At 49.9% G+C, this 11,138-nt stretch overlaps 1 protein-coding gene across 1 annotated transcript; it reads right to left on the bottom strand.

Moving 5' to 3' along the window:
• Positions 1-873: 873 nt before the first annotated feature.
• On the bottom strand, positions 874-10,163 carry ITPRIPL2 (ITPRIP like 2). Its single transcript, XM_003830566.4, has one exon. It carries the CDS (start codon positions 8,034-8,036, stop codon positions 6,429-6,431), a length of 1,608 nt encoding a protein of 535 aa, XP_003830614.1. The 5' UTR covers positions 8,037-10,163; the 3' UTR covers positions 874-6,428.
• Between the last annotated feature and the right edge of the window lie 975 nt (positions 10,164-11,138).

The raw sequence follows: 11,138 nt of genomic DNA, 5'->3' as shown, positions 1-11,138 counted from the left end.
CCCCACCAACATTCCCCTGGGCAAGTGCCCTACACAACTACTGTTTCTTTTCTTTTTTTTTGAGATGGAGTCTCACTCTGTCGCCAGGCTGGAGTGCAGTGGTGCAATCTCGGCTCACTGCAACCTCTGCCTCCCAGGTTCAAGTGATTCTTCTGCCTCAGCCTCCCAAGTAGCTGGGACTACAGGCACATGCCACCACATTCAGCTAATTTTTGTATTTTTAGTAGACACGGGGGTTTCACCATGTTGGTCAGGATGGTCTCGATCTCTTGACCTCGTGATCTGCCCGCCTCAGCCTCCCAAAGTGCTGGGATTACAGGCGTGAGCCACCGTGCCTGACCACAACTACTGTTTCATCATGGCTGCAGGTTTCCCTGGGCTTCTACCTGGCTCTGGGGCTCTGAACGACCCTTAGTCTCCAAGATTCTATCTCCTGCTAAGCCTGGTGGTTTTTCGTATTAGCAAATGTTTACCATTTCACAAGGGCCTGAGGGCCTAAGAGATTTCTGGACAAAATTCTTGAGCCACAGGCCAAGACGTAAATTGTGTTTGGGTATGTGTGGGGGAGCAGGGGTGGGAGAGTCAGGCAGAGAAGAGAGGTGGGGGCAGAAGGTTCTAGGCCAGGAAGACTTGAAGATTCAGGATTCCAGGGAGCACACCTGTAGCACTGTGAACTAGCATTTTTTCCCACCTGTATACAGAGCTAATTCTACACAAGAATGATCCCCAGCCTTAATGCATGGGAAAAGTTTCCCATACACCCAGATGCTCAAAGCAGTTGAGGCTTGTGCAAGGAACTACAAGCCAGCACAGGCACAGGCTGCCCTCCGGGAAGACGAAAGCCCTCCCCAGATCTGACATTCAGTCCAGAGGTTTCTACAAGTTCCTTTATTAATAAAGCAAAATAGAAAAGAACAAGGTCCCCAAACGACCCACATGATTCAAAGTGCAAATTTACTCCAACCTGCAAGAGAAAATGAATGGCAGGTCTTGACTGTGGGGGCCATGGAAATTTGGGGTGATTAAATTGCCTTTGAATCATACAATTGTAGCAGCTGAACCATATCTGATTAACTCTTTGGTCTCTGTTATTGGAACAAAACCGACGCTATACCTGCAGCCGCCAGACTGCAACCAAAAACACAGTTTGGGGTCAGAAGACATTAAAAATCACAATAAAATAGGATGAATGTTCTAACTCACGCAACTGAATCAAGGCACCTTTTTTTTTCAAAAGCAAAAAGTTGTTTAACAATATTCCAGAATAGTAGATACTTCAAAAACCAGATTACAGTATATATCATTTTGCGCACATTTTAGTCTATTTTCTGTATACATAGTCACACATTCTTTACCCTCTCCCAACTTATACATGCTTTATCCCCCCTAGTCATGTGCTATGTAGGTATAAAAAAAAAAGTTGTATCTAAACAAGTGATTTAAAAAAAAAAAAAAAAACTAACGAATGCCACAATGATAACACTGAACTTGTTTCCCTCTTGAAGGACATTGGAAATGTTACCGAGGTTCATTTTCCCCACCACTGAATCATCTTCCTCCATGTAGACAGGGATGAGAAGTCAAAGTCTTCATCAAGGTCAAAAGCCACATGTTACAGAAAAAGTGACTTACTCCATAGAGGTTACATGAGATGCTCTGGAAGCACTTAGGTTAATTCCTTCACAGTGTTTGCTAGGATGTCAATTTTGGTGGAGCTGCTGAGTCAGAAAATGATAGAGGCCGGCCGCGGTGGCTCACTCACACCTGTAATCCCTGCACTTTGGGAGGCCGAGGCAGGTAGATCACCTGAGGTCAGGAGTTCGAGAACAGCCTGGCCAACATGTTGAAACCCCATCTCTACTAAAAAAAATATATATATATATTAGCTAGGCGTGGTGGCAGGCACCTGTAATCCCAGCTACTCGGGAGGCTGAGGCCCAAGAATCACTTGAACCTGGGAGGAGGAGATTGCAGTGAGCCAAGATCATCCCACCGCACCCCAGCCTGTAAAACAAGAGCAAAACTCTGTCTCGAAAAAAAAAAAAAAAAAAGAAAAGAAAATGATAGAAACATTCAGGGGTGAAGTCTGATCAGAACGACGCTTTTAGGCCAGGTGTGGTGGCTCGCACCTATAATCCCAACACTTTGGGAGGCCGAGGTGGGAGGATGGCTTGAGTCCAGTAGTTCAAGACCAGCCTGGGCAACATAGGGAGACCCTGACTCTACAAATAATTTAAAAATTCGCTGGGTGTAGTGGCACATACCTGTGGTCCCAGCTAGTTGGGAGGCCGAGGCAGGAGGATCGCTTGAGCCCAGGAGGTCAAGGCTGCAATGAGCTGCAATCTTGCCACTGCACTCCAGCCTGGGCAACAGACCGAGACCCTGTCTCAAAAAACAAAAACAAAAACCTGTGTTCTTGGTAGTTGAAATGGTATGAGCCTAAGAAGCTTGCACCCCAAATCTAGCCACCAATCATCCCTGTAAAGGCACGAGCTAGGATACCACTAACCCCCCAAAATTAATTTAAATGTAAGAATAAAATACAAAGAAACAAGTTATTCTGCAATCCTTCCTGATTACTCATCTGCAAACTCCGACAGAGCAAAGAAGTTTACCCCAAATCACCAGGAAGGAAATGCCAAAAACTGGCCCTAAGTGGTTTGATGTAGGATCTGACTCAAAAAGAGCAGCTTCGAGATCAAGTGTCCTCCTGGGAACTGTGAGTTAAGTGTTATCTATGGCTGTGTTAACTTTTTTTTTTTTCTTCTACAATAAAGCTTAACTCTGAGAGATAAAGATGACTTCAAATATCACGCCCCCAAGTATATATAACACTACCATATCCAAAACAAAAAATATGACTGTATACATACTCAGGGTGTTAACTATGTAAGGCAGTGGTCGCAAACTGGTGGCCCCCAGGCTCAAACAAATGTTTGGCCCACATGGTGTTTTGGACATTTTTTTAACTACTTGTTTAAAAATCATCAAGTTTCACTTTAAAAAAAAAAAAAAAAAAAACCTGATTTCCAGCTTGTTGCCCCATTTTTTTCTGCATGGCTGAGCAATGGCCCCCTCTTTAAAGGTGGGCACAGCTTCCCCCCCCACCTCCCACCCGTTTCTACAGGCTGCTGAGTTTGCGACCCCTGGTTGGAAATAGCACTAAAAACATGTTTCCTAACCCAAACCTCTCTCACACCCTCACGCCATTTTCACTTCATTTCCCCTTCCCTCTCTTGCTTCACTTTCATCTTAAGTCCTCCTTCCCCAGGTCTTTGGATTTCTCTTGGTTCACTCGAATTCTCCTTTCTTTCACCTTCAGTTTCATTTTGCAAAAAACATCTCCGCTCAGCCCACGATCATTCCAGGAAGGCTCCCAAGACTGGTCAGTGGGAGTTACCAAAGGGTGTCTCGCCACAAAATGACTGAGTCATCTTCCCCAGAAACATTTTCCTCCAGCACTGGCTGGACAACTAATTTTTTCTTTTTGCTGTTGTTACTGTGGAACTTCTTGCATGAGAATATTTGCATATATGAATCTCCAGTACCAAGCATACACCAAAAATGTGTACATTTCAGATGAAGGACATAACAGAGCCCTAATAAAACACAGAATTGAGCTTAATTTAACTGTCTTGGGCCACCATCATGCCTGGCTAATATGCCATATTATTTCCGTTGTACACAGTACATGTTTTGGTTTACTAAACATTGATCAAAATTGATCGAAATCTCTAAGTTTTGGTTACCATGTACAGAGAACAATTGCTCAGCATGGCATTTAAATAAAACAGTAATATTTTAAAAATTCACAAATACAATGCACAATTTATTTTAAAAAAATAAAATTTAAAAACCTTGAGGATGGATGAGGCTTTGGGTAATTAACCTGAAAAACAAAACTAACAAAAAACTACAAGAACAGTATGTTACCAGATTTATACTTTAAAACACTATTAAAAGAGGAACTCACTGACACTGCTAGAAATATTTCTAAAATTCAGCTTTTTAAAGCTTTTTTTTTTTTTTTTTTTTGAGACGGAGTCTCGCTCGGTCACCCAGGCTGGAGTGCAGTGGTGTGATCTTGGCTCTCTGCAACCTTCACCTCCCGGGTTCAAGTGATTCTCCTGCCTTAGCCTCCCGAGTATCTGGGATTATAGGCGCCCGCCACCACGCCCAGCTAATTTTTGTATTTTTTAGTAGAGACGGAGTTTCACTATGTTGGCTAGGCTGGTCTTGAACTCCTGACCTCAGGTGATCCGCCCACCTCAGCCTCCCAAAGTGCTGGGATTACAGGCGTGAGCCACCACGCCCAGCCTTAAAGCTTTATAATCCTTCCAACCCTTGATGTCCCCCACTGTAGTAAACAATGAGTACAGAGGAAGTTGTGGTTGAGTATGGAAATATATATATATATAAAATATGTATACATATATATATATATAAGATCTACTCTTGGCATTTATTTTAAAAACTAATTTTAAAAAATACCGTGCAGTTTCTATCTTTGCATAAAGTTAGCAGACTGACTTCTTTGCACAGTGCAGTACCTTATGACCCAACATTGACCTCAAAAGCTAGGAATGACCTTTGCGGGGAACTGTCCCCAAGACAACCTCAAAGAGACAGCACAACATTTGCAGCTGTTTCTCTTTCAGCCCAAGGTCGCAAAGGATATAAGAAGCCAATGCAGCTTGGAGGAGAAGGATTCCCTTAAATCACTCACTGTGATTTCCCACAGCGGGCAAGTGGATCCCCTAAAGAAAGAAGGCTTATAGAGTTCCCTCAAAAGAGCTCAGAACTTCAACAATGATTCTATTCACATAGCCATTTCTGTCTTCCAAATTTTAGCTTCAGGAGTCGAGGAAGTACATGTTTTTATTTAGAAAACAAAAAAATCCCAATTTGTAACACTTGGACTGGCTGCATTTCCAATCAGGCAAGCAGATGAGGGGCCATGCTGAACTTAAACTGCAATTGAGGACTGTTATAAATTTGGGAGAACAAGGAAGAATTCCAGGACCGGCTCCTCCCGGCTGCAAAATACACCCAACCTGGTGATACTGACACCTAAAGAGAAAAGAGACAGACTGCCGTCAAGGGCTGTCTCCCTTGCTCTTTTCCTAATTTGTCTCCTCTGCCCACGACCAGGGAGTAACTGATCTTCAAGCACAGAGCCCAAGATACTGAACTATAAGTGAAATGTTTTGCAAGACCTGTGCTGAATCAACAGGTCTCTTGGACCACGTAAGACTGCCTGGACAAGGAAGAACCATCAATGGTTAGAGACCCAGCACAAACCACATGCTAAGCAGCAGGCATTTCCTCTTCATTAGCTCATTAAGCTCAGAAAGAAATCTCTTTGTGAAGGAGTTTGCTAAAAACCTTAAAACAAAAAAGTTTTCTGTCTCCAGCCAGCAGCCAGCCTTGGAGAAACACCTTTACAGGCAAAGCCTAAAACACATCTTTCTCCAAAGCCAACATGTTTTATGCCTTCACCAGTGTTGTCTTGAATATGTATTTGGTTGCTACTTTGGTTCCAGCCATCTCTGGCTGGTAGTAGGTAGTTTAATGAATGGATGTTGACGGACAGGTACATATCCCAGCTTGTGGCCTGCGGCGATGTTAGTTAGGCAAGCATGCTGGCCGCTTTTCAAGGTTGTACATTTAATAATAAATATAACTGGCTTCCCTTTCAGATGCAATGCTTGGTGCTAGCAATTACCACAAAATGAGTGAATTGATCAATATAAAGTGCTATTTTCTCTGGAAGTTTCTCTAACCAACTCTCGACTGCCTTTCCATCTATGTGACTTAACTTTTTGACAATCTTGTCAAACACCTGTGATTGCACCATTTTAAAAATACATTAATATTAATTTGAACAGTGGAAATTATGTTCCTCTGAACATTAGCCCCTAAAATAGAACTTCAATTCCAGTTGCAAATAAAGATTCAGATTTTTCTTTTTAAAGACAATCAGGAACCCAGTACCTAGCAAGTAATTGTGTCAAAAACTTTAGTGTTTTGTTTTTTTTTTTTAATTTGGGCAGAGAGATCTGTGTCTAAAAACCGACAGAAGGAACTTTCCCTGCAGCTAGTTCTTGCTTCTTCTACTGGACTTCTCTAAAAGCCACATCCTTCTACAGAATCCGTCTACACAGAACAATATTTGAACCAATTCTTGGGGCTCCTGTTGGATGTCTTCCCATGGTTTGCCCAGGACACTCTAGTGGGTGTGAAGATGTCATATTATACTGGACTGTGAAGCGAGAAGGTGATATTTAAGCCACTAAAGCTTGTGGCAGCCACCAAATTTTCCAATGCCTTCTGCAATCTTGCATTTAACTGGCTTCACCGCCATTCCCACCCCCACCCAGTGGGAAAGGCTTTAGGAGCATTTGGTCAGGTGGGGGTGCTGTCAGGGTTTACGGTTCACCTTCAAGGAAGCCCTGGGTGCGCTGACTCCGGGGTGGGGGGCACCTGGCAAGGTAGCGGGGACCCCCGTAGGCCCGGAGAAGCTGGGGCAGCCTTTGCCACGTGGACAGCAACCGCGCTGCTGCAAGTTCCCGGGCGTGCCCGTCGAAAGCGGCCAGGAGGTCAACTGGGGCGGCTTCCCTCAGTGCCTTGGGCAGGGGACCCACCTCGGCAGCCGCCCCACCAGGGCCCAGGACGCAGTGGAAGAGCGTATGGCGTCGCAGCAGGCAGTCCCTAAGGAACTGCACCAACTCCTCCAAACACCTTCCCAGGTGCTCCTCGTCCCAGCCTTGCCCAGGGGCCCCCTTGCGCAGCAGCACTGCCAGCAGCACTGTCTTGAGCACATATGAGGATAGGATGCGTCCCCACTGGGTGGCGGCCGCTGAGTCCAGCCCACGGGCCCCCAGATCGCGCAGAGCCTTAAGCAACTGCAGGCACTTGAGGTAGCAGGCACCTGGAGCTGCCCGTTCCTGCAGCCAACTCAGCAGCTTCTGCTCCTGGCGTGCTGTGTTCACACCCCACAGTGCCTCCGCACGCAGGCCCTCAGGGAGCTCCAACAGGGGCGCGCTGGGCAAGGGTGGCGGTGGTGGCGCCACAAGGAAGACCCCATCTCCCAGATGGACAGCGGGGATGAGACGCACAGCCATGGAAAGGCGGCAGCAGCCGTAGTCAGTGCGGCAGGGCAAGATGTGTAAGGTGGGGGGCTGTTCCAGGCCACCTGGGGTCAAGGTGACCCGACAGCGCCCCTCCAGGCTGTAACGCACAGTGGCCAAGGAGCGCTGCAGATGCGACTGGAACCAGCGCAGCACCAGAGTAGCAGAGAGGTGACGCCGCCCGCGCACATCCACGCAGAAGGCATCAGCAAAGGGTTTGCAGTCCCGAAGCCAGTGGCCCCCCGAGGCCCCCGATGGTGAGGGTGGTGCCTTGAGGGCGCACAAGAAGCAGCCGCGGAAGGCCGGGGCCAGCGCTGGCTCCTCGCCCAGGCTCCGTGGCTCCAGCGCCACAAGCGGCGGGAGGCGCAGTGGCACCAGCACGTCGAAGCTGTCGGGTCGGCGGATTTTATGTTGCTCGTAGGCGCTGCCCACCTGGATGAAGTCTCCGCGGAAGGCCAAGGCCAGCGCTCCCCCAGGAATGAGACCGGGGGACCCCCGGGCGCGGCCAGCCCGCACCAGCTCGCCCACGATCCGGCTCACGTGCGCCTTGCTGTGGCCCAACACGTGCGGAGACAGGCGCACCTCATGCTCGTAGTAACTCTCCAGCAGGATGCTGAGGCCCGGCTCTCGGAAGTGTCTCGAGGAGAAGGCGGCGTGACCCTCCAGACGGGGAGACCCGGGCAGGAAGCGCTGCCGGACAGCGTGGCGACAGCGCAGGAGGACATAGCTGAGGAGGAGCAGGACGGCCACCTTGAGCAACGGGAAGCCGCCATCCACGCCGTCGGCGGGCTCGGCCCGGGCGCCCCCGCTTCCCCGCAGGACATGGTAGAGGCACACCAGGGCGGTGCACAGGCCGGTCACCAGGGGCCAGAAGACGCGTAGATTGAGGGTGTAGTGCACCGACATGCCGGGCGCCCGGGGCGGCGGTGGCCGAGCAGCCCAGGGGGCAAGCCCCGGCGGCGACCCCAGCCCAGCATGCGCACAGCGCCCGGGCAGCCCCGCTGTCCCCGTCTCCTCCTCCGCGGCGGCTTCCCGAACGCAGGCCCGAGGGAGGCCGCCCTCCAGCTCGGCCTCCTCTCCCAGCTCAAGTGTTCCTTCCAGCTGCGGCCCGCCCTGCGCTCTCGGGCCCCGGGCCGCGCCCTGCCCCGGCTGCGCGCTGAGTCCGGCCCAGCGGCCCTCCCCGCCCGGCGCCCCCGCGCGCCGCCGTCGGCCAGCTTCTGGCCCGGCCTGGCTCGCCTCCTACCCTGGGCGGCCCTCCTGGCTCTCCCGCCGCTCCTCTCCGCGCCTGACCCTGTTACTCGGACCCCGGGAGTTTCCTCTTCCGAGGGGGAGGCGAGGCCGCGCCAGCTAGCGGGGAGGAAATGCCGGAGTCTGGAGCCGAGCGTGGAGCTGGCGAGCCGGGTCGGCCCCCTCCCGGGCCTCCGCCTTAAAGCGACGCGGGGCGGCGGGAGGGACTTCAGGACGCTCTTGGAACTGGCCTCCCGCGGCCCACCCCCATCCTCCCTCCCCGAAGGCAGAATTGGGAAGGCCCTGATTCCGGGGCGGTGGCTTCGTCCAGGGAGCCTCTGAAGTTGCGCTCCCTTGAAGTTATACTGGCACGTTGAAAAGGAGAAAAGGGCGCACAGCCAGACTGTCCAGTCCTCCCCACCCCCACCGCACAAGCTGCGGTGGCGTGGCAGGCCCTGGCACAGGAGTGGCCCTTGCCGTCTGCCGCAGTCGTCTGTTCAAACCAGTATTCAACGAGCACCTACCATGTTCCAGGTCGGAGCCACAGTGCTGGGGAAATCATAGTTGACAAGATGGACGAGGTTTCTGTCCTTCGTGAAGCTTACGGCCTTGTAAAAATGGGAATCAAAAAAGGAAGGGGCTGGGCGCAGTGTCTCACGCCTGTAATCCCAGCACTTTGAGAGGCCGAAGTGGGCGGATCATTTAAGGTCAGTAGTTCGAGACTAGCCTGGCCAACATGGTGAGACCCCCCCCCGCCCCCCATCTCTACTAAAAATACAAAAATTAGCCAGGCGTAGTGGCACGCGCCTGTAATCCCAGCTGTTCGGGAGGTTCAGGCAGGAGAATCGCTTGAATCCGGGAGGCGGAGGCTGCAGTGAGCCGAGATCGCGCCACTGTACTCCAGCCTGGGTGACAGAGTGAGACTCCGTCTCAAAAAAAAAAAAAAAAAAAAGTGGGGGGAAGGATTCCACAGCGAGAAAACGCTCTAAAATAAACAAAAGTGCCCGAGGGAGTGAGAAGGTGCTGGCTACCCTGTGGAAACCAGAGGATGACAGGGTTGACATTTGGCCTGAGACTTCATTGGAACATGCTGGTTCACCCCTGTAATCCCAGCACTTTGGGAAGCCGAGGCGGCGAGAAGATCGCTTGAGTGAGGCCAGGAATTCGAGGCTGCAGTGAGCTATGATAGCATCATTGCACTCCAGCCTGAGTGACAGAGCAAGACTCTTGTCTCTGAAAAAATAAAATGAAATGAAATTAAAATAAAATTATTTTCCCAGTGGAAGAAAGGGGCACAAACAGGTTCAGCTCAGGCAGGTTCAGCTGCCCCCCTTCCCCCCTCCCCCACAAGGTTACACAGCCTTTGTAGAGCTGGGCAGAAACCAAGGGGCGGAACTCCCAGGAGGGGGCCCAGGGAAGGAAGGTCTCTTCCTCATCTGCTGGGAATTTTGGGGGTCCTTTGTCTGGGTCTACATTGGAACCTCAGTCCTAGGAAGCTTGTTTTGTTTCATAACAGGGAGCACTTCCTGAAATAATCTGATCTATTTAAATAATTGTCTTTCTTTTTTCACACTCATTACACCTTTGCTGGCACTGACCTTTAAAGAGAGCAAGGGTGAATATATTAAAACATGTTAGAACCCAGCTGCCACCTGGGAACCAGGACTCAAAAGATGGCTCCTGGGTTATTCCCAATAAATCCTAAATTGGGCCCCTGAGAGCTAAGCAGATCTGCCTTCAGATCCCATCTACTAATATTAGCTATGAGATCATCATCTACCAGTCAAGATTCTTAGGTTTGCAAGTGACAGAAACACAGCTCCAACTGGCTTAAGTGCACGCACGCATAGACACACACACACACACACACACACAATTGTATCATGTTAACTGAGATCCATGAGGGGATTTCAGGTACAGCTGGATCTAGGTGCCTCAATGCTATGCAGACCTGTTCTCCCTTCACTTCTTAGCTCTCTGCTTTTTAAGTGGGCTGTCCTCCCCACAGGTCCTCCATATGCCCTTGGCTGCTCTAGTCTCACATTGTCTTCAGTGCAGAAGAAAAGAGAGCCTTTCCTGTTTTTGTTTGTTTGTTTGTTTGTTGTTTGTTTGTTTTAAAGACAGAGTCTCACTCTGTTGCCCAGGCTGGAGTGCAGTGGCACGATCTCAGCTCACTGCAACCTCCACCTCCTGGGTTCAAGTGATTCTCATGCCTCAGCCTCCTGAGTAGCTGGGATTACAGGCACGCGCCACCACGCCTGGCTAATTTTTGTATTTTTAGTAGAGATGGGGTTTCACCATGTTGTCCAGGCTGGTCTTGAACTCCTGACCTCAGGTGATCTGCCCACCTCAGCCTCCCAAAGTGCTGGGATTACAGGTGTGAGCCACCGTGCCTGGCCAGAGAGGCTTGCTTTTCTCAAAGTTGTGGTAAATGCCATGACTTGGGATAGTTTTGGGTCATATGCTAAAGTCACCAAGCAAGGGAATGCACTGATTAGCATTGCCCAGGTAGTGCCCCCACCAACTCCAATCCAAATCTATGTTGAAACCTTAACGGCCAGTGTGACTGTATTTGGAGATAGGGCTTTTCGGCAGTAATTTAGGTTAAATGAGGTCAGAAAGATAGGGTCCTAATCTGATAGGACTGGTGACCTTATAAGAGGAAGAAAGAGAGAGGGCTCTCTCTCCATGTGGTTGGACCAAAGAAAGACCATCTGCAAGCTTGGAGAAAAGCCCTCACCAGAAGCGGAATGCTACCAGACCTTGATTTTGGACTTTCTA

Source organism: Pan paniscus, chromosome 18 (assembly GCF_029289425.2).
Source record: "Pan paniscus chromosome 18, NHGRI_mPanPan1-v2.0_pri, whole genome shotgun sequence".
Lineage (NCBI taxonomy): Eukaryota > Metazoa > Chordata > Mammalia > Primates > Hominidae > Pan > Pan paniscus.
The sequence above is the reverse complement of the archived record's forward strand: the minus strand, read 5'-3'. Positions and strand labels throughout refer to the sequence as shown.